Here is a 23,728-nt window from a genome sequence, read left to right as displayed (position 1 = left end):
GTAAACTTCTGTTGGAAAAATTACTTGTGTCATGCACAAAGTAGATGTCCTGGCTGACTTGCCAAAACTATAGTTTGTTAACAAGAAATTTGTGGAGCGGTTGAAAAAAGAGTTTTAATGACCCCAACCTAAGTGTATGCAAACTTCCGACTAAAAATAGCAAAAAAGTTCAAATGATTGAGCGACAGGTTGGTGCCCCAAAAAATCTGTATCCCTTCTGCGCTGCATCAGCACAATGGACAAAGCACATTGCGGTGTGTGTAGGGAGGCTATGGAAAGCCACTCAGCGGATATGTGGATACTCCTTTGGGGGTGCTCATCTCTCTGGTAGGCTAAGTGAATGTGATACGCCTCCGCCTGTAATATTTTGATTTATAAGGGTGGAGTCAAGTGAACCAGTTTGGGACTGGTGAGGAGGCTGAGCTGTCTTCATCCTGCTCATCTGCTGTTCCTATGGGGTGTGCTCTGCAGGAGTGTCTTCTCTACTGTATGGGCAGGTAGGGGCGTGGATCAGAAAACTAGTCAGTATCTGGTGTGACCACCATTTGCCTCTCCTTTGCATAGAGTTGATCAGGTTGTTGATTGTGGCCTGTGGAATGTTGTCCCACTCCTCTTCAATGGCTGTGTGAAGTTGCTGGATATTGGCGGGAACTGGAACATGTTGCCGTACACGTCGATCCAGAGCATCCCAAACATGCTCAACATGTCTGGTGAGTATGCAGGCCAAGGAAGAACTGGGAGATTTTCAGCCTACAGGAATTGTGTACAGATCCTTGCAACATGGGGCCGTGCATTATCATGCTGAAACATGGGGCGATGGCCGCAGCTGAATAGCACGACAATGGGCCTTAGGATCTTGCCATCAATAAAATGCAATTGTGTTTGTGGTCTATGGCTTATGCCTGTCCATACCATAACCCCACCGCCACCATGGGGCACGGCGCCATACACGCTGTCTGCCATCTGCCCGGCACAGTTGAAACCGGGATTCATCCGTGAAGAGCACACTTTTCCAGCATGCCAGTGGCCATTGAAGGTGATCATTTGCCCACTGAAGTCGGTTACGACGCTGAACTGCAGTCAGGTCAAGGCCCTGGTGAGGACGACAAGCAAGTAGATGAGCTTCCCTGAGACAGATTCTGACAGTTTGTGCAGAAATTCCACTGTTGTGCAAACCACCAGTTTCATCAGCGGTGGTCATTCCTGCAGTCAGCACGCCAATTGCATGCTCCCTCAAGACTTGAGACTGTGGCATTGTGTTGTATGACAAAACTGCCTTTTATTGTCCCCAGCACAAGGTGCACCTGTGTAAAGATCATGCTGTTTAATCAGCTTCTTGATATGCCACACCTGTCAGGTGGATGGATTATCTTGGCAAAGGAGAAATGCTCATTAACATGGATGTAAACAAATTTGTGCACAAAATTTGAGCATAATAAGCTTAAGCTTTTTGTGTATGTGGAACATTTCTGGGATCTTTTATTTCAGCTCATGACACATGGGACCAACACTTTACATGTTGCGTTTATATTTACCATTCTCCAAGTGGAAACGTTGTTTGGACAGCTCACGAACTGCACAACACTTGCAGTAAATAACTTTTGGTTTATTGAATTACATTTACCAGTTTACTGTACATTTCTTGTTGTAGTTGTTTGGAGTGTATTTGTCCGGTTTCTCCACTATGTTTAATGTTGCGCGCTTTAGCGTGCATAGAAATACCTGGCCTGCGCGCCAAGAAGAAGTGTGGTCAAATGAATTTAAGTGCCTGTTTGGGGATGTTCTAGTTAGTTTACTGTTGGGTAACTCAAGGGGAGGCTGTATCTGAGCCTGAATGACCCCACCTGTGCTTTATTGGTTCTGACCGGTTTTGCCTGATGAGAGGCTTTTTCTTTTGAATGCTGACATTTTGAAGTCAGACCTTTTGTAAATATATAGATTTGTAAATATCACCGTCCTCTTTGAAACGCCAGCGCTGTGTAGATAAATCCAGCACTAATTTGCACCACTACCTGCCTGCCTCATGCTGAGTCTTTGTCCTTACGACTGCTAGAAGGACCCTATTTTACGCTGATAGAAGCACAGAGAAGTTGGGCTACAGATTTGGCGCCAACCTGTCACTTCAAAAGCACTCAATGGTCTCAGATTCTCGGCATTCGAACGTTAGGCTCATTGTGGGTTAGTGTGATATAAGCAGAATTCAATATAATTCCAATGCAAAACCCCACCCCAAAATATTTGCCCCCCTTGCCTATTTCAACTGCCCTTTTAGTCACTTTACCCTGGTGCCCGATGTGCCTTAACACTAGCCCTTATTCTAAACCTGACCTTAACCTTATTAAGCAGTTCCTTATTAGCAGATGGACTATCCGGGCTATCCAAATAGTGTGACCAGGACTGTTTTCACTTATACACTGTCAAAATAATAAAGCTGTGAAAATAAAAGCACTTTTGGCATCCTCCTCCGTACATTTTTCAAATGCCTCCTTAGGGGCTTGAATCATATGTAAATGCCCGTAATATTTAACAGATTTAGACCGAGATTACATTAAGCACCACAATGTTCACACAAGTGCTCCTCTTTCCCATGGGCCTCCAGTTTTGCTTGCTGTTTTTCATGCTTCCTCTGTTTTCTTTGATGGTTTTGTCCGGGCCATCTTTGTTTTAATGCGCCCGTATTCTGGCGTATCATGTACTGTACTTTTCCAGGAAACATCTCTGAGTTGTCAGTAATCTGGAGATTACTGCAGCATCACAAACACAGGCTGTGTGCTAAATGACACCCTATTCCATATATACTGTAGCTGTAACTTTTATCAGAGCCCTCATTTTGGAGCTGAACCCACATTAAACTGAATCCAATATTTCCAGCCCACTTCCTCAACATCATGGCTAGAATAACATTGTGGTGTCGAGTAACTGCTGAGACATCACTAGACTGATAGCCTGCATCCAAAATGGCACCCTATTTCCTACATAGTGCACTACCTTTGACGAGAGCCCTATGGGCCCTCGTCAAAAGTAGTGCACTATATCTAGGGAATAGGGTGTCATTTGGGATGCAGACATAGAATCCAGAAGTGGCACTCCCGTCCGAGGCATGGCATCCTCAGACAGCTAATATCATCCCCAGCAAATATCTCTTCTATTCTCAGCCCTTCCCGTGTTTGCGCGAGCGAGCCAGCCAGGTAGTTTTAGACTCCTGCTTGTTCCTGTGGATGCAGCAACTCTAATCAGTCAGGGCGAAACAAGAGTTGTCTGTTCACCCACTGACATGTTTATTAAACATTCCTGTACACACACACGCAAGCCAAGGACCCCTCCCATCTCCTACTATATACACACACACACACACCACACACACCACACACACACACACACACACACACACACACACACACACACACACACACACACACACACACACACACACACACACACACACACACACACACACACACACACACACACACACACACACACTAACATGCAAGCAGATGACCCCTCCCTACTATACACACACGCAGGCAAGCAAACACGATCAGGACAGGGAGGCTACACTTGAGGACAACAAGATAATTGAAGTGGGACAGGACAGGCAAGCTTTGGTTTTCCATTCCTTGAAGTGATCGTAGAGAGAGTTATTAGGAAGAGAACAAAAGACTGACCAGGGTTCAAATACTATTTGAATACGAGCCTGCCTAGAGTGCCAGATTGGCGGGGTTTACAGTTTTGGGAGTATTCTATTGGTTCCATCTCGCCAGACAAGCACAGAGAAAGTATTTGAAAATATTTCAAATAGTGTTTGAGCTGATGTTTGCCAGGGAATGGTGAAAGTCACTGCCACAGGGTGCTGCTCTGCTCTGTTTCAGCCAGACGCTGTTTACAAAACTACACAGATGATCTCATCTTATGACCTCTCATCTATTCATTAACATTTAGTACTGTCAATTCTGCCGTACTGGCTATTCCGCCAACAATGTATAGTCACGCAATGGGACTCTAGAGTGGAGTTATGCAAAGTTCACTGCACTTTTTGGCTACCTTTCGTACTGCACATTTGGCTACTTTCTCTTTGAATGCTGTCGAGATTAAATCATGTATTCCCAGTCTAAGTAAAAGCCTAGCAAAAGGAGAGAAGGAAGCTAGACAATATTTCCGAGGCTCACTACCTCGTCTTTCCTAAGGTTTGGATAAAATCGGAATTCACAAAACCTCCTCTTCTTTCCCCTTGAAGATGGACTGCTGTCCTGATATAGGGTGACAGTGGTGACAGATTCCTGGCCCTGAAGCTCACACATGTGTCTGACTCCTTTGTAGGCAGGGGGGGGGGGGGGGGGGTAACCTGGGCTGAACAGAACACTGGTTAACATGAGTGTCTTTCTCTGTGTCACTTGTGCAGGTGATGGACTGGATAGAGAACCATGGAGAGGCCTTCCTTAGCAAACACACGGGCGTGGGCAAGTCCCTCCACCGCGCCAGGGCACTGCAGAAACGCCACGACGATTTTGAGGAGGTGGCACAGGTGAGAGTTCAACTATATGTGCCAATGATAATATGTTTGCGGCCTTGCTAATAGTGTGTCATTGGTCATGCCCTGAATCATGTGAATCTCCTCCCCACATTGCTGAGGTGGAGTATCTGATCAAGGATCAGCTTCCCCACCCCCAAACCTAACCTTAACCATTAGTGGGGAAAATGTTCAACTGACCCCAGATCAGAGTTCAGGGGCAACTTCCTCATGCATTGTGGATGATATTTTGAGGTTGAATTGCCTCATCCATGCTACAATATCGACAAAGGCTGCATTTTCTGCAGCATTATACTACATTTGAACTGCAGCATTGTACTAGATTTGAACTCTGTAGGCTGTTATGCTATTCTGTCTAATGTCAAAGTGCTGAGGTGTCAGTGAAAGGGCAGACCACTGAACACGGTTCCAAGAGAAGACATGGTCAATAAACTGAACACTGACACATTGTTACAATCAAATGACTTATGGTTCTATTGTCCTTTTACAGCTTCCTATTACTACTGTTCTAGTGTTCAAATGCAATTCACAGATGGCAGATTTGTATTGTTTTGAAGCAAGTTCGTCTATTATTCAGTGAGGATGTCAATAAAAGCTAGAATCCTTTGTTGCTAAATCCATTTTTGGACTTCTAAATGAATCATATACTGTATACCCAATGATTGTTGAAGAATAGAACTTACAGTATGCATGTCTCGTGCTCTTAGTTCAACTGCCGTGTCCAATCAGAACCCCAAAAATACTTTTGTTTTACACCAATGTTTGTAAACAACCCAAATGTAAACAATCACGGTATAGCCTAAAAACACGGTTCAAACTGTACATTTCATATCATGGATGGTCATTCTTTGCATCCGCAGCTCTGTCTATGAATTTGAGAGTCTTTTCATTTTTCCAGCCCCGTCCCTTAGCTTTTAGAGAAACACTTCTTTATTGTTTCAGTTAAGGACTCTAGCTTTAAACTCAAAATATCGGAATGTTACGATTTTTCGTGGTTAGTTTTGATTGACAAGTGACAGAAAATGAGTGTGCAGTGAGAAATACATTCAGGCGTTTAAGAGACTCACAGAAATGGAATCCAAACCTAGTCATTTTAGCTTTAGTATGTTTTTTATGGGCTTGGCATGCAGGTTTGGTTTTTGCAGCCCATTGTAGCTGCAGTCCATATGAGAAAAGAGGCCAGAAGACTTAGACCAAGCAAGAACAAGCTGGAACCAGTCCACTGTGGAAATACACTTTCTAATTTCATCACACAGACAAACTGCACAAAGTAAGATGTTCTGCTTTAATAGGCTATATGACTATAGGTGACAAGTAGTACACAAGTAGATAGCGCCTGCGTCTACCTGGCAACCTATTCCCTAGTGCAGTACTTTTGACTAGGGACCATAGGGCTCTGGTCAAAAGTAGCGCACTATGTTGGGAATAGGGTGCCATTTGGGACGCAGAGAGTATCTGATATCATCCAGCTACCCAGCAACATAAGAAATGTAAAGGTAGGGATGTCCAGTAAATAAAATAATTTCTAGTCACATTTCTTCCGCTTTGCTAACCTCCTGAGTGTAATGGTAGCGGCATGAGCCGTGACTAGTGATAACACCAGCGTTAAGGGGCTGTGTCTTGATGCTAAATGGATGTGTAATCCTGGATTCACGACAATGTTTTAGCCCCTCCTGATGATGGATTGGCTTGATTTGGGCGACCGCTCTTTCGAGATGGACAGCGTGTCTGTCTTCAGGGCAAGCAGAAGTCTGCCCCGTGTGTCCCAAATGGCATGCTATTCCCTATATAGTGCACTACTTTTCATCAGGTCCCATGGGGCTTTGGTCAATAGTAGTGCACTAGAGAATAGGGTGCAGTTTAGGACAGTCTGAAAAGCCTGAACATTATATACCCTATTTTCTAACCATGTACTTCTCTCTGGGGAAAAGTGTACGAGATGAGGATGTTTAATTCACCCCAACTCCTGAAGGATGGATCAAATGGCTTAATGAATCAAATAAAGCACTTCATATTGGAATATTTGAAATTTGAGCTCATTAAGATATGTACATATGGCACCATCATCTCCCCAAGACACCTCATCAAAGGAGATTGAAACCAAAGTCAAACCAACATTTTTTATTGGTGGGTGGGGGGGGGGGGGGGGGGAATCAGACATGGCTAGACACATACGCCCACATAAGTTCACACGCAAACAAACGCAGATGCACGCACGAACTCAAAGCCTTTATTGATATTCATCATAATAACTCATCCAGCAATAAAACATCAAAAGAAAAGGATGTTAAAAAATCCTAATGACATCAGTTAATTATTCAGAGAGGTTGTGCTCAGATTCAATCTGCCATTGTAGATGGAACCCCCCCCCCCCCCCCCCCCAAATAGCCCGAATGGCACAAACAGTGCAGCTCTCTAATGACTGGCCTCAGATGTATTCTGCCTACAAAACATGCAATGGGGGATTTGTTTAGGCTGAGCACTTCTTAATGGGAAGAGAGAGAGAGGCACAAAGCTTTTGTTTCTGGCGTCTGGTTATCAAGCCCATAAAAGTCCTGCGCGTGGAACAGATTGAATAAAAGCGATACACAGGGAATCTGGCCGAGTGTTAAAAAAGACAAGGGAAGAAGAGAGACGACACCACCTCAGCCATATCTGCAAAGGGAAGGCCTGAATGGCGTTGACTGCACCTCTCTGGAGGGATAAGATAATACAGAGGACAAGGGAGGAGTTTTCCTGAACCGATGAAAGCTATGTGCTGCCTGGGCTGGGCCTACTGCTGCTGCGTGGAATACACCCGACACCCCACTCTGGGTCTTGTCCCAAATGCCACCCTATCCCCCTACATAGTGCCCTAGGAATACGGCGCCATTTGGGAGGCAGGCTATGTCTAATGGTGTGGGAGGAGTGGTTGAGTGATAGGGAATTGATATGGAGAAGGTTTTTAATCGTGATATAATTCATAGCTGTTCTGGATTTTGCGTGTACTATTGAAAATGTAGATGTGTGGGTTTTAATACAGCCTTTACTATACATCAGTAGATAAATACATAAGAGCCCTCTAACTGTAATCCTGCTTACTGTATCCATGTCCTTTGAATTGACCCTCCATTGTACCCCCTATAATAAGCTGGTCCTCTCTATTCACTATGAATAAATGAGATTTGGGCCAGAGCTACTGCCAATGTGACACAGAGAAGGGATCAGTGTGTGTACAACTGTTATAGGCATCCTAGGAGCAAGGAAGGGGTATTCTGATCGACAATACTCACATCAACCTGACAGTACAGGAAAATAAATCCACCTCCACAGCATGCCCTAAGTCACACAGAGAAACCCATTTTTAATCTTCGTTTTACAATCAATCAAAGCATGGATTTCAAATGTTAAATGTCAGCAGCCGCTAATTAACCTTGTCCAGTTTATTTGAGAAAAAAAGATGGATTAAGATATTTTGAAGGGTTAAAAATGACTCGGTAGGTGTGACTGGTAGGTGTGACTGGTAGGTGGCTGGTAGGAAGGTATCAAGGAGGAACAATGACAGAAGTCCAACGCTTCTGGGGCACAGCCTAAACCAGGCTAGGCTGGCATATTTATTCAAAATAAAAGGTTCACAAAGCTGGTTCTCAAACATTAACGGAAAACAAAACACTCTCCCACTCTCCTTAAAACCTCTTAAGTATCGGACCCTTTTTTTCAATTTTCGCCTAAAATGACATACCCAAATCTAACTGCCTGTAGCTCTGGACCTGAAGCAAGGATATGCATATTCTTGATACCATTTGAAAATGTGAAATGAATGTAGGAGAATATAACACATTAGATCTGGTAAAAGATAAAACAAAGAAAAAAAAAACCGTTTTTTGTTTTTTGCACCATCATCTTTGAAATGCAAGAGAAAGGCCATAATGTATTATTCCAGCCCAGGCCCGATTTTGATTTTGGCCACTAGATGGTAGCAGTGTATGTGCAAAGTTTTAGACTGATCCAATGAACCATTGCATTTCTGTTCAAAATGTTGTATCAAGACTGCCCAAATGTGCCTAATTGGTTTATTAATAACTTTTCAAGTTCATAACTGTGCACTCTCCTCAAACAAAAGCATGGTATTATTTCACTGTAATAGCTACTGTAAATTGGACAGTGCAGTTAGATTAACAAGAATTTAAGATTTCTGCCAATATCAGATATGTCTATGTCCTGGGAAATGTTCTTGTTACTTACAACCTCATGCTGATCGCATTAGCCTACGTTAGCTCAACCGTCCCGAGGTCGGGACACCGATCTTGTAGAGGTTTTAACTGAACCTAGAGTTAGCCTTAACTTTAAACAAAACTAGCTGGGCTGCTACCAGCTTCACTTGTAGTCCGTTCACTTCTTCCTGTGGGGACCACAATGACCAGGGCTTCAAACAAATGTCTATAGAGCTCAGTCTCCAGCGTCCAGCCAGGAGCGCCCCCGTGCTGAACTAAAGCAGGCCCTTAAATTTCTCCAGACTGCGTTGCAGCCTAATGAGGCCGAGCCCTGCAGCCTAGCTTGCTGCAGCCTACAATGCTGGGTTGTGGGGCGTGGCTGACACTCCAAACAGTGGCTTTCCCCGCCCACATCACCAGAGCACCACACTTTGGATAATCGAAGATTGGAACCCCCACCATACGTAGTGTAAATGAGCCTTGTTTGGACTTCAGTGCCAGACAGACACAGTAGGTAAGGAGACAGATAGGATTTGAATTACATGACTGTGATTATGATGAGGCCCACAGTGTTAAATCTTCTCCAGGATGCGTGACACTAGGTAAGGGTCCGACCTTAGCGTGTTGAATCGCTAAAAGTATCCCCATATGGCATCTTTATTCTTAAATGGCCCAGAATGCATCCCACATGGCACCCTACTGCCTTTCTAGTGCACTACCTTTGACCAGAGCCATATGCACCCAGTGAATGTGCCACAACCTTACGGGAGGTGACCAGTTCCCGAGCCTTTGGGATATCCCGTCCTAGTCAGATCACCACGCTGCTACTTGTTACACGCTACATGCTAGCCAGGCATTAATCCATCCTGCCCTGATGGACGGTGCTCTACGGACTTAGTCCCCACTGTCGTGTTGATCCAGAGACAACACTTGCCAAGCTGTGGGATTACCACGTAGGGATAGCCAGGGATTTACCCTGCCACTCTGCACAGTTTTGGGGCAATTTAGTAGTGGAGGCACCCATCGGAGAGAGAGGTCTTGTCTGTCTGTGGTGATGAAGGAGAGAGAGACAGGAATGCAGTAGTCAGTCATAGCATGCAGAGACAGAGTGCAGACAGGCACAATTGTCAATGAACTTGGAGACCCCAGAGTTGCAGCGGTAAGATCCTGTAGAGTGCACCTTGCAGACCCAGTTCTCTACCTACTTGTGTTTGCGGTCGTCTAATTGAGCTGCCCTTTGTCTCCTCTGGGTACCAGAACACCTACACCAACGCAGACAAGCTCCTGGAGGCGGCCGAGCAGCTGGCCCAGACTGGGGAATGTGACCCGGAGGAGATCTACAAAGCAGCGCGACACCTGGAGGTCAGGATCCAAGACTTTGTCCGGCGGGTGGAGCAGAGGAAACTGCTGCTGGACATGTCTGTCTCCTTCCACACCCACACCAAGGAGGTAAGACCTTTGAACCCTGACCTGCATGATCACGTTCTATGTCTGGAACGTTCTGGGGTTCAGTGACCCATTTTTTTTTTATGTCTGGGAGTGGATGTGGTAGGATGCGGTGGCTGTCGGTTTCCTTCCGCACCCACACTGAAGATGTAACAGCCCTGACCTGCATGATGGTTCACGCTCCCTGTCCTTGAGAGCAGTAGGGTTGAGACTTGGGGTGGCTTGGTTTATGCAGCCTCAAGATGCCCGTCTGCGAGGGTCGCTGATCACTGCAGACAGACAGGGCATTCATACCAGCCATTCACAGAGGATCGCACCCAGATTACTAAGGTATGCAGGGAGTCTTCTCTCTAGTTAGCGGAGTCTGATCTATGCCAGATGGGAGAGACCAGCCTGGGCACCCTATTCCCTATATAGTGCACTACAATAGCCCACATCCCTGGTCAAAAGGTTGCTAATAGGGATGGATATTCTGTCTGTGTGAGGGCTACTTCACAGACCTACCACCATCTAATCTTAAACCCTTTAAAATCATAGTGTCCAACTGTTATTTTTTTTACTTTTAACCTGATTTTGTGATGTTCACAAATTCAATTAAATTCCATTCAGGGGGCTTTATTGGCATGGGAAATATATGTTAACATTGCCAAAGCAAGTGAAGTAGATAATATACAAAAGTGAAATAAACAATAGAAATTAACAGTAAACATTACACTCACAGAAGTTCCAAAAGAATAAAGACATTACAAATGTCATATTATGTATATATACAGTGCTGTAACGATGTGCAAATGGTTAAAGTACAAAAGGGAACATAAATAAACACAAGTATGGGTTGTATTTACAATGGTGTTTGTTCTTCACTGGTTGCCCTTTTCTTGTGGCAACAGGTCACAAATCTTGGAGCTGTGATGGCACACTGTGGTATTTCACCCAGTAGATATGGGAGTTTATCAAAATCATGTGGTCTCTCTCTGTCTCTGTCTCTGTCTCTGTCTCTGTCTCTGTCTCTGTCTCTGTCTCTGTCTCTCTCTCTCTCTCTCTCTCTCTCTCTCTCTCTCTCTCTCTCTCTCTCTCTCTCTCTCTCTCTCTCACTGAACAAGGGGTGGATGTGGTAGATGACCCTAGACAGCTTGCTCTTCTCCCCTCTTTCCCTAGCAGCTCTTCAGCGTGTAGTGTACTACTTTCGACCCGAACCCTACTGGCCCTGGTCAAAATGAGTGCACTATAAACCCTATGGGCCCTGGTCAAAAGTAGTGCTCTATAAAGTAATACGGTACCATTTTCTATCCCCTTAATGCGGCACATCATTGAGCACTGGGACAGGAGGAAGATGTAAAAGGCCTGTGTAAGCTGGGCTGGGTGACCACTGCTTGTTGAGGTCTTCTGATTTTCCTGACCAACCTACAAGCCAGAGTCATTATCCTGCGCTGCGGAGTACCACGATTCACCTGTGGAACTCTGGAGCAGCGTGGAGGACATTTGTTTGGTTCAGCTCTCCTAATGGAGCCATCATTCATGAGCTACACACACACATACACACACATCATTCGTGAGCTAGTCCCAGTGATCTATGAGAAGCAGTGGGAGTGTGGTTTTAGGAGTCACAGCTGTTCCACACAGCGCAGAGCAGAGAGTGACTAGGGAGAGTGATTGTGTGAAGTATCTTAGCGGAATCTCAGACTGAGAAAAGGAAAATGGCAATGATTTGAAAATCGCACATTTTATGGGGCGTATACAGTATATACGGCTGATTTTAAACTGTTTGCTACCATTTTTAAGTCTCCAGCTTGTACTATTTCCAACAGCCCACTCTGCAGTCTTTTCCAAAGCCGATTTATGTTATTCACTGTGTTCTGAGTATAGGAGCAGCTTACCTTCTGACTGGCTTGCTCCTGTCTACATGATGCAGTATGGTGGATTGCTTATGGATGACGGGCTGCATCTTACATGGCACCCTATCCCCTATATAATGCACTACACTCTTACAAAAAGGGTTCCAAAAAGGTTCTTCGACTGTCCCCATAGGGGAACCCTTTTTGGTTCCAGGTAGAACCATTTTGGGTTCCAGGTAGAGCCCTTTTGAGTTCCGTGTAGAACCCTCTGTGGAAAGGGTTCTACGTGGAACACAAATAGATTCTACCTTGAACCAAAAAGGGTTCTTCAAAGGCTTCTCCTATGGGGACAGCCGAAGAACCCCTTTAGGTCCTAGATAGCAACATTTTTTCTAAGAGTGTACTTTTGACCAGGCCTAGGGGTGACCCTATAGGGGTATAGGCCCTGATCAAAAGTAGTGCACTGTGTAGGGAATAGGGTGCCATTTGAGACGTAGACCAGACCAGGAAATGTTGTTGGACTCTGATAGAACCGAAACTCTGTCTTTCTTTAATACTTTACATGTTGTGCTTTTAAGGGGCTCTGAGAGCTTGGCCTGAAGACGCAAACAAACCTGTGCTAAGATTGGCCTGAGATAAGACTCCTAGGGTCTGATTGTTATCCTGAAAACCAAGGCCACATCCATTATTAATTTAGAGACCAATAGCATCCCAATAGCATTCCATCCCCCTTTTTCCTATGAAGTGCACTACTTTTGACATGAGCCCAATGGGTGACTATGTACCCTGGTCAAAAGTAGTACACTACATAGCGAATAGGATTTCATTTGGGACGCTCACGTCATAAGGCTGGTCAGTAGTAGTAGTATATGGAGATGGCATTGCTTTTTAAAAGCCTAATGACACGAAATAGCCAGTTTACTGAGGGCGCACACACTGCATCAGATGCATCACTAATGCCACCAAATCCCTATCAACACCGGCTCAACGGACATTTACTGACAACTTTCAACTTAGGGTTACTGGCTTGATGTGGTGTTCACTGCCAAGGGGAAGTTTTGTTGTTTGTATTTTCTCAGCTCACGTAGAAGAAAATGATGCGCACCGCCAAGCATTTTTGATTTACGAAGGAGGCAATCACTCCACCGTAATGTATGAATCTTTTTCATTTCCCTCATCTGCTTTCTCCTCGGCTGCCTCCGCCTTCTGCTCGCGCTTATGGTTTTATCTTTATATCGATTGACATTTAATATACTTTCTCACAGAAAGCAGCAATTAGCTAAAAGAAATAAGGTTTGAGGCTGCTGTGCTGTGTGAGCTGAAAGAGACTAATTTACATTCTGGACAGTGGTCTACATGGAGACATGGCTCGCGTCCCAAATGGTACCCTATTTCCCTTTATAGCGCACTACTTTTGACCAGTTTCCATACCATGGGCTCTGGCCAAAAGAAGTGCACTTCCTAGGGATAGGGTGCCATTTGGGACTCTCCCATGAGTGCTCGGTCAGACTGCGCCCTCAAACAGACGAGGGAAGCAATCAGAGCCATGATTTAGCAAACACACAGAGGGACTGTTGGAAAGCCTCTGTCTGTGTGCCACATGTTCACTCAGGGCAATATTATAAGATATGGTTGGGACAAGGCTTTTCCCAAATGGCACCCTACTTTTGACCAGAGCCCATAGGGGTCCAAACGGCTCATTCATGTGTTTGTTTAGGCTGCTTGATGTTGGCACTCTCTATCCGTGTCCCAAATGGCAACCTATTCCCTATGGGCCCTGGTCAAAAGTATTTCAGTGCACTATATAGGGAATATGTGCTATTTATGATGCAAGCTAAATGAATTAGGAGGATACTTAACTATGGACTCCACATGAAACATAGAATATTGATATGCTCTCAGAGAATGCTCGAAGTGTCTTCTGACTGGAGCGTTTACATTAAGCGCCCCCCAAATTCATTCCAATGCAGGCGTTTTAGTTTTGATCAAATAGAGTGTAAATGTATGAACTATAGTAATTTACTAATTCATAATTTAGTAATTTCGGTCAAATATAGTGTAAATGTAGGCGCCATAGTAATTTAATATAGGATTACAAACCCAGGATTACAGCTATAGTGCACAACCTATTTCTCCCTAATCCCATGTCTTAATTCAGGTTCATGGTGAAATCTGTGTGTAAGTGTGACGTGTGTGTTTGTACAGTATATTCTATTACAGTATTACAAACCTGGGATTACAAATAGTATGCACAACCTATTTCACCCTAATCCTATGTCTAATCCTAATTCAGGTTCATTGTGAAATCTGTAAATGTGTGGTAGCTGTGTTGTGCTGGTCATGCCCAGTGCAGCGCAACAACAGCCAGGATCCTTTAGCTAAAGCAGGAGTCACACAGAGAAGCATGTTTAATTCTGAGCGAGCTCAGATCAGTCATGGGGAGCAGTTACCATGGGAACCACCAAGATGGCAACGCCACTCTCTGCTTTATTCATTTTTTTTTTAACCCTTCAAAAAACACAGAGAATTCCCCCTGTGTGTGTAGTCACAATCATGAGTGAAGTGAGCCAATGTACAGGTTCGAGTGGAAATGATGACAGCGGATGTGTCCCAAATGGCACCCTATTCCCTATATAGCGTGCTACCTTTGACCAGAGCCCTATAGGAATGTGGATAGGGCCCCGGTCAGAATTAGTGCACTATAAGGGTGCCATTTGGGATGGAGACAGTATCTCACTGGAGGGAGATGATGACGTTAGTATAACGAGGTGTGTGTTTTTTTTGCGCGCCATTCTTTAAGAATGTGGTTCCTGGAATACAACGTGTCTGTTAGTGTTCATGTGTCATGCTAGATCTTGTCGTTGTACTTATCTGGTTCAGTGATTAGGCTACGCTTGTTTTGTCGACCTCATTGCAGTGTTGCAAACAACACTTGAGCATCCACTTGTAGTGCTCTCGTTGTAGTGCTCACCATCTTGACTCATTTCCATCTTCCAGTTATTGTCTGTGGAGGAACACTTAGCAAGCAGTAAATCCATGCATCGTTTTATGGCTTGGTGCATTCAGGGTAAAGGGCCGTTATTGTCATGGCTAAAATAATGAAACTCTTCATACTAGATAAACTGTTATGAGAGTAACTCATTTCACAGGCTCGCCCGCGCGCACACACACTGCACCCTGAGAGAGTGAGAAGGGCAGAGCAGCGTTACTTTTACCGTAATGTCCTATGAATATGCTTTGAGGACCAGCAGGCCTAGCAGGCCAAATCTATGTCCAGCAAGTTCATTTTTATGTCAATAGGAAAAACCTCAACGGTGCATCTCAGTAAAGCTTGAACTAACTACGAACGGTGAGGAAGTCTGCGTCCCATATGACGACCTATTCCCTATATGGGCCCTGGTAAAAAGTAGTTCACTTTATATAAGGAATAGGCAATAGGGTGCCATTTGGGACAGTCTTGCCAAGCTAGCGTGTGCTGATACTGAAATGATGATAAAGCAGGTGCTGAACTTTGCGATTCATTTCCCCCTCAACACAACCAAACGTCTCCTGCCAATTTACTCGGATTATGCTTCAGGTGTTGTGTGTAATTGTATATTCAAGCTCCTGTTCCCTCATTGAAATATTAAAGTGCCGGTTAATCTTTTTTTCGGTGAAAAATTAAAGAAAGCGGTGTAGTTTGAGAAATGGGCGTCTGTTTTCGGTGGCTTTTGAGAGCAGTTCTCTAATTGATGGAAATGAAAATGGATTTCTTTCTTCCCCGCTGTCAAACAATTAGTCTAAAGTGAGATACAGTATATGCTGAGTACTCGTCCTGCGTATGTATTATACATATGAAGCAAAACCGAAAAGGTATTGTCTATTTTACTAAGTCAATGCATTACTGTTGCTGCTATTGCTGCTTAAAGTTTCACCCATTGTATCCATTACAGTCTGACCCTCAATGTGTGAGTTATGTTGTTTTCTGTTGTAACGTCTCTCTCTCTCTCTCTCTCTCTCTCTCACTTTCTCCCTCTCACCCTCCCTTCCTCCCATCATCCTTCCCTCCCTCTCTCTCTCCAGCTGTGGACGTGGATGGAGGACCTGCAGAAGGAGCTGGTGGAGGAGGTGTGTTCAGACTCGGTGGAGTCAGTCCAGGAGCTCATCAAGCAGTTCCAGCAGCAGCAGACGGCCACCCTGGAGGCTACGCTTAACGTCATCAAGGAGGGAGAGGACCTCATCCAGCAGCTCAGGTCAGTGCTGTATGTGCTACATTTAGGGTGAAGTTGCCCCTATATGGTGTTCTGGGGTCAGTTTTAAATTTCCCCCACTAATGGATAAGGTTAGGAATGGGGGAAGCTGATCCTAGATCTGAACCTAGGGGAAACTTCACCCCGGAGTGTGCTACAGAGGCCTCCACCAGGGGACAGTGGGGAGAACTACGGGCTGATCTAGGATCCGTTTTGCCTATTAGATCATTATGAATTAAATTACACGGACGGGGGGACTTGATCCTAGATCAGCACTCCTACTCTGAGACGATTTATATGGACACTCTTAGAAAAAAGGGTTCCAAAAGGGTAATTTGGGTAAACCCTCTGGGGAAAGGGTTCTAAATGGAACTCAAAGGGGTTCTACCTGGAACCAAAATGGGTTCTTCAAGTGGTTCTCCTATGGGGACTCCCATATGGGGACTCTTCTATAGGGACTCTTCTTCAAATGGTTCTCCTATGTAGATAGCACCTTTTTTGTCTAAGAGTGTACTCACTGCAGTCAACAAAACGCACTCGCTTGTTTTATGGGCCACGGACCCTTGTGTGGGAGAGTGTCAAGTTGTCACGTTCCTGACCTGTTTTCTGTTAGTTTTTGTATGTGTTAGTTGGTCAGGACGTGAGTTTGGGTGGGCAGTCTATGTTTTCTGTTTCTATGTTGGTTAATGGGTACCTAATATGGCTCTCAATTAGAGGCAGGTGTGTGTCGTTTCCTCTGATTGAGAGTCATATTAAGGTAGGTGTTTTCACACTGTTTGTTGTGGGTGGTTGTCTCCTGTGTCAGTGTCTGTATGTTACGCCACACGGGACTGTTCTCGGTATGTTTGTTCGTTCGGTTTTTGTGTAGTCAGTTTTCCTGTTATTGCGTGTTTCATGTAAGTTCGTCGTCCAGGTCTGTCTACATCGTTTATTTGTTTTGTTAATATTCAAGTGTAGTTCGTTTTTTCGTCTTGTTTAATAAATCATGTCATTTCACAACGCTGCGCCTTGGTTCAATCCATGCTCCTCCTCTTCGGATGAAGAGGAGGAGGAACACCGTTACACAAGTGTCCGAGACCATATATAGACTGCTGCACTATAAGGCTGTGTCCCATCCTATAGGGTGCCATTTGGGACGCACACCAAGTCTAATACTACTGCTGCACTATAAGGATGTGTCCCATCCTATAGGGTGCCATTTGGGACGGACGCCAAGTCTAATACTACGTTGTGATAGGTGTTGTATTGCTAATCCACTCCAGGGTCAGGTGTGTTAACCTTTTACTGCAGTGGGCTAAATCAGGGTCACACAGACTGGTAGTCTTAAACAAATGTAATATAAAACAAAAGTATAAAAAAATAAGACACCTGTACCATGTCAGATATAGGGCAATTTTTTTCGGCTGGTGTTAAGTTTGCAATTTCTTCATGTAAAAACTGGCACACAGGCATTTACCAGCCCTAACAACCAGGTTACCTGTCTTATATCAGCTCGTTTGCGCTCAGATGGTCGGGGTGGAAATATTTGAGGCGTGTCCTTAACCTGATCCAAAGTGCTAATTTCAGACAGCGCTGGTTCGGGATATTTAAGACCAACCAAAAGCTGGTTTTAGCTGTAACGCAGTTGGTTATGGCATGAATTTTGACAGCGGAAATGCAGCCTATCCAGTCATGCCGATCACTGTCCATATGCGCATGGTACAAGAGTAGCCCAATGTGCTTTTGGTGCCTGTATACTTTGTATTTAGAAACATTAAAAAACAAATGTTTTTTCCCATTTGGTTTTATTTCATTAAAAACCAAGCATAGCCTCCCCTCTCAATTAAGGCAGTTTTTGTGTCTGCCCGATGCAATCGCAAAGTAGTCAAGGCTGTGGATAAAGGGTTTGGCTCCTGAGACCGTGTGGAAATACATCTTAATCACCAAAGCTTTATTAAAATATCAAGTTTGAGAGGAGTAAAACAGTGAGCTGACATTCCATTTGTATCTTGGTATTGTAGGCAGGCCTACATTATTTTAGCCGTGCAGGTCCCGTTTTGGACGTGCGTAAAACCCTCTCCATGATGTAGGCTACGTGTCCATGCCCATCATGAAACGAGAGATGGATAACTCTGTGTATACCGGTGAACCTCATATTTAGAAGTTACTGTATCTGTAACCTGTAAAAATTGCTTGTTTTCATATGTTCAAAACCCAAGCTCTCCCCAACTATAACAAAGGCTGAACCCTGTATTTAGAATCTGTATCTGTAACCAATAAAAAGTGCTTGTTTTCTGTTTCATGTGTTCAAACCCCGAGTCCTCCCTTACTATAACGAAGGCTGGTTCAACAGAAATGTGTATTTTTTTAATCCTGGCAATTTTATTATATCGTTACATTTTACATGTATTTATTTTTGTTGTTGTTAATTCTATTACAACCAAACGTATTAGAATGATTCCCCTTTCCTGGTTTTATGGTGATAATGTCTGTGGCGCGCATGCAATAAAACCTCTGGAGATGTGTGAATGTGATCTGATCTGTAAGATGGTTCCGATTCTGTTCATAAAACACGGACCTATTTGAGTGGACATTCTCCCTCTCTATCCATATTGGATCTTTGTCCAGCTACTGTGAAAAGTTTGGATGTGTGTAAAACCCTCCATATCTGCGTTGTTTTAATATTATACGCCCACGGGAGAAATTATGGTGCCTGTAAGTGTGACATAGCCTATTTAAAACAAGTTGTTGTTAAAAATGTTATTAGAATTATTTGTTCTCTTTTTAGGCCTTATCAATAATTCATTTAATCTTGCTTATTGACAATGTCTGGCATGTCCCTGCTCAGCCATAATGCAATGTACAGTAGTCCTGACTCCTATGGCAGTGTGAATGCTATTGAACCCACTTAGAACAATGTGGACTGCAAATGGCTTCAAGTTAACTTATTTAGCAAAGATACTGTAGGTCTACATTTTGTCATTTCGTTTCTCTAAAAATATATATATATTTCTGACACTAGGTCATTTGTCTGCAGGAAAGGACTACAGTGCCTTTACAGTGTGGGCAATTAGGCTATTCAATAGAGCTGCTTCCTTTATTACATATTTTACAACCTCTCTTATTGAACACTTAACACCATGACAAGAACACCCCCATTGCGTCTATTTTGCTATTCTCTATAGGGCACTACTAGAGTCCTAGCGGCCCTGGTCAAAGATAGTGTGCAATAAAGGGATAACGTTAAGAGGTTGACATTTGAGCCTTAGTCTTATTACTGCCCGGCTCACAGCTCAGGTTTCTCTCTCTCTCTCTCTCTCTCTCTCTCTCTCTCTCTCTCTCGCTCTCTCGCTCTCTCGCTCGCTCTGGGCTCCAGGGACGCTGCAATGTCCACCAACAAGATGCCCCACAACAGCTCCATCGCCCACATCGAGAGTGTCCTGCAGCACCTGGATGAGGCCCAGGGCCAGATGGAGGAGCTGTTCCACGAGAGGAAAATCAAACTGGATATCTTCCTGCAGCTACGCATCTTTGAGCAGTACACCATCGAGGTGTGAGCGGAGAGACGGCGGCTGGGGGAGGGGGGAGAGGGGGCTCAGGTGGCCGGTCGATGAGAGTGAGGGGGGGGGTATGGGGGAGCTTCTGTGTGCTGTGCCCATCTGCTGGCCACACAGTAATCTAATGATCGTAGCGTAAGGCTTGGAGAGACCTAATGTCAGTTGACTTTGATAGACAGTGCTGCTCTCCTAGTATGTCCTAGACCTGAGACGTGCTGTGAATTACCATCGGGTTTGTATTATGCAATGGTGTCATTATGAGCTATAATATGGGGAGAGCTATATACTGTTCTTATACATGTACAGTATGCCTAAGGGAAGAGACGCCCCCCCCCCCCCCCCCAAGGTGTGCCATCCAGGTGTAACACTAACAACATTGTTAACCTCTGACCTTTGCCCTCTGCTCTCCCTGCAGGTGACGGCGGAGCTGGACGCGTGGAACGAGGACCTGCTGCGCCAGGTGAACGACTTCAACTCGGAGGACCTGACTCTGGCCGAGCAGCGGCTGCAGCGCCACACGGAGCGCAAGCTGGCCATGAACAGCATGACCTTCGAGGTGATGCAGCAGGGACAGGACCTGCACCAGTACATCATGGAGGTCCAGGCCTCAGGTAACACTGACAGCCACTCATATTGCGCAGTGATCGGGGGAAACACTCAGCTGTATCTCTTTTGCTCCCTAATGACCCTCTTGTCACGGGATGTTTCTGTTCTGCATGATTGTGTAGTTCTGCCATGAGAGTCTACAGCTACAGCTATGTAACAGGGCTAGGTGTAGAATGGGTTAAGAGAGAGGGACAGGAGAGTAAATGGGTAGGTTTGCTGCCCTGCAGCGGTCCACCCACCGGCCACCTGACTTGGGCTCATGTGGAAGGATCTGATAGTAGTGAGGGATGGAGGGAGGGTGGTAGCAGTAGAAGTTCAGAGGGGTAGTCGAAGTCTTATCTGAACATCTGTGGAGTTCACCATCTGGAGAGAGGGAGAGGAGTCAGGATTTAGGTTTGAAAAGCAAGGCTTACCTTTCCCCTCAGCACAATCCTCTTACCTTCTTCACTGCACTGCATGGGGTTTAATACTAGGCCTGGGCTGCATCCCAAATGGCACTCTGGGAAAAGCACTCAATCTGGGCCACCCTTGTGTGCCCTTCATGGACTGTGTGGTCTGTGACATCCCCCTCTGTCCTGACCAATGGAGACTTAAGCCCTCCAAAGGTGTGGGCTGGACTCTCTACAATATTTCCCCCTGGAAGATTAAATTAGCCCAGTGTAGGGTCACATTTTAAACTGTACAGTATAGACATTTGTATTGATGTTTTTTGGAGTGGTACTCCTCCTCGCTATGTCTGTGTCCTAAATGGCGCCCTATTCCTTCTGAAGTGCACTACTTTTGACCAGGGCGCATCGTGTGCCATTTGGAACGCACACACTGTTTTCTTGTCTCATCAGATACACTTGATAACCCTGTGGTTTTGGGTAGTCACAGTAATAATTTAATTAGACATTGAAGTGAAGTGTTGTCTTTTTAAGTCGGGTGATTTAATTCGTTGAGAAAGAACAAGGCGGAAAGAAATTAGCTGGTGTTCATTGGAGAAGGACTAGTGCACTAGCTCCACCTAGTGGTACAGTTTATATTACCTTATGAGGTCACTCCTATTGCACGGCGAAACACTCAACTGTATGGGAGCATTCCAAATGGCACCCCGTTCACTATATAGTGTACAACTTTTGACCTGGGCCAGTAGGGCTCTCAACAATAATGCTAACCATCTCATTGGATTTAAAGTTCAGTGAAAAAAAGACGAAAATAAATATCAGTTTCCCACGTTAAGTCAACACCATCACGTTTCATTATTTGGTTGACATAACATGGGGACAACATTGTTTCAACCAGTTTGTCTGAAAACAAGACAAATGCATAGCTTCATTTATGGTATGTAACTACTTGTGACTGTATGATTTCATGTCGTAATGACCATAGTCCTGTGTGGTGTTCTAGGCATTGAGTTGACTGGGGAGAAAGAGGTGGATCTGGCCACTCAGGTCCAGGAGCTGCTGGAGTTCCTCCATGAGAAGCAGCATGAGCTGGACGTCAGCGCTGACCAGACCCAGAAGAGACTGCAGGAGTGTCTGCAGCTCCGCCACCTGCAGTCAGAGGTCAAACAGGTGGGTGTACACCCATGCTTATATATTATAGGGGTAACGAGGGCGAACTGGGCTGGTGAGAGTCCAGGGCTGTCTCAAACACACACACACTCAACCAAACACTCACACACACACACATACATGCAAACCCGCACGTGCAAATATACACGCACATCCACCCAGCAGAATAAACCCTACATCAAACAGTCAGTGTGAGTGCATGGCTGCCAGCAGTGATTCAATATTTGATCAATGACTGGCTTGTATTAGCTTCTTGGTGAAGACAGCTGTTCACTCCTCTCAAACGTTTTTGTCTACTGATCTGCCTGTATGGCCCAGAGTCAAATGTGAAGTCAATGTATGCCAGTGCCATTGAAAAACACTCAACTCGATTATTGAATCATTTCTCAGACAGACTAGTAATGTATTGTCTGTGTCAATCTGAGCTTGCCTCTCAAATGGTACCCTATTCCCTATATAGTGCACTACTTTTGACTAGAGCCCTATGGACTATGTAGGGAGTAGAGTGCCATTTGGGACGCATTCTGAGAGAGCAAGCTCTCTGGGGAAATTTCAATCTGAATGACAGTTTGACAGAGAGCACATTTAGCTGTGTGCCTTCCTCACTATACAAGAAATAGACAAACTGTGGAAATACAGAGGAATAAAATCTGCTGGATCGCTCTCTCAAACTGAAGTCTGCCGGACCATCCACGTAGCAAATCACCTCTTAAAGTCAAATGAAATATAACAATGAATGATTCGGCCTCAATATCAATGCAGGTGGATATTTATTGGATAAATGCTGCAGTTTCCGTAAATAATGGATGATGTTTGTCGCAGTGCTAGTGACACACATAATGTACGCCACATGTAGAAAGTCAGTAGAGTTACTGCTCTTGCTGTTATTGACCGTTTTTCAAGTCTCAGGGCTCCCAGGAAAATGTCAATCTCAGTCATACTTCCCTGGTGAAAATGTACCTCATATATATATAAAGGAGAAATAAATGAAACAGCGTGCACTGTTAGACCAGTGAACCGACTCAGTGGCCTTGTGGTTAGAGTGTCCGCCCTGAGATTGGAAGGTTGGGAGTTCGATCCCCGGCCGAATCATAGTTAAGACTGTAGGAATGGGACCCAATCCGTCTCTACTTGACACTCGGTGTTAAGGAGGTAGATTGGGAGTAAGGTTCTGTCATAGACTAGTGTCCTGTTCAGGGGCTGTACTTGTACGTCAAGCTGCCTTACGCAACAGGAGACAGGCTCCTATGAGTCATTCCGGCTCGTGGAAGATGAATTACTCATGTTATGACGTACTGCAAATCCCATCACCATTTGCAGTAGCGCTAGCTAGCTAGTGGTGAAAAATCTATAGCCATGCAGCCGCATAACCCTAGCACAGATGGTTGGGTTCCCTCACACCGTCCGCAGTTTCTTTCCTCATCTCGCGCCAGCTTCCTTCTGCACTAATCTCATTTGGACTGTTGTAATTGAGGGCCAAACTGCTCTCACCGGGGACCTGGGAGTGAAGAGGCTCCACTTTGCATGACGCACTCTAATGGTAATAGGGCTGATTGCTGGAGAGTAGCTATAAAGGAGGCTTCTGGGACTGTGCCCAGTCCAGGTAGTGTGGTTGGTAATGGAGGGAGGGAAGAAGGGGGGTGAAAGGTGTAGCAAAGGGAAGGGCTGAGAGAGTGAGAGAGCGAAAGAGAAAGAGGGTGTAGCAGGAGGGAAGGGAGAAAGAAAGAAAGAAAGGAAGAAAGAAAGAGAGTGAGAGGTAGAAAGAAAGAGAGTGGTACTGATGAGCCATATCCTCT

At 44.8% G+C, this 23,728-nt stretch overlaps 1 protein-coding gene across 1 annotated transcript in view; it reads left to right on the top strand.

Moving 5' to 3' along the window:
• kalrna (kalirin RhoGEF kinase a) overlaps window positions 1-23,728 on the top strand; it is a 162,042-nt gene that overhangs the window by 45,483 nt on the left and 92,831 nt on the right. The window contains exons 10-15 of the mRNA XM_039006231.1: window positions 4,403-4,525; window positions 9,982-10,173; window positions 16,068-16,245; window positions 19,559-19,764; window positions 20,186-20,381; window positions 21,766-21,932. Coding sequence (XP_038862159.1) covers window positions 4,403-4,525; window positions 9,982-10,173; window positions 16,068-16,245; window positions 19,559-19,764; window positions 20,186-20,381; window positions 21,766-21,932 — 1,062 coding nt within the window. The remainder of the gene's footprint in view (window positions 1-4,402; window positions 4,526-9,981; window positions 10,174-16,067; window positions 16,246-19,558; window positions 19,765-20,185; window positions 20,382-21,765; window positions 21,933-23,728) is intronic.

This window comes from Salvelinus namaycush, chromosome 13 (genome assembly GCF_016432855.1).
Source record: "Salvelinus namaycush isolate Seneca chromosome 13, SaNama_1.0, whole genome shotgun sequence".
Taxonomy (NCBI): Eukaryota; Metazoa; Chordata; class Actinopteri; order Salmoniformes; family Salmonidae; genus Salvelinus; species Salvelinus namaycush.
The sequence above is the reverse complement of the archived record's forward strand: the minus strand, read 5'-3'. Positions and strand labels throughout refer to the sequence as shown.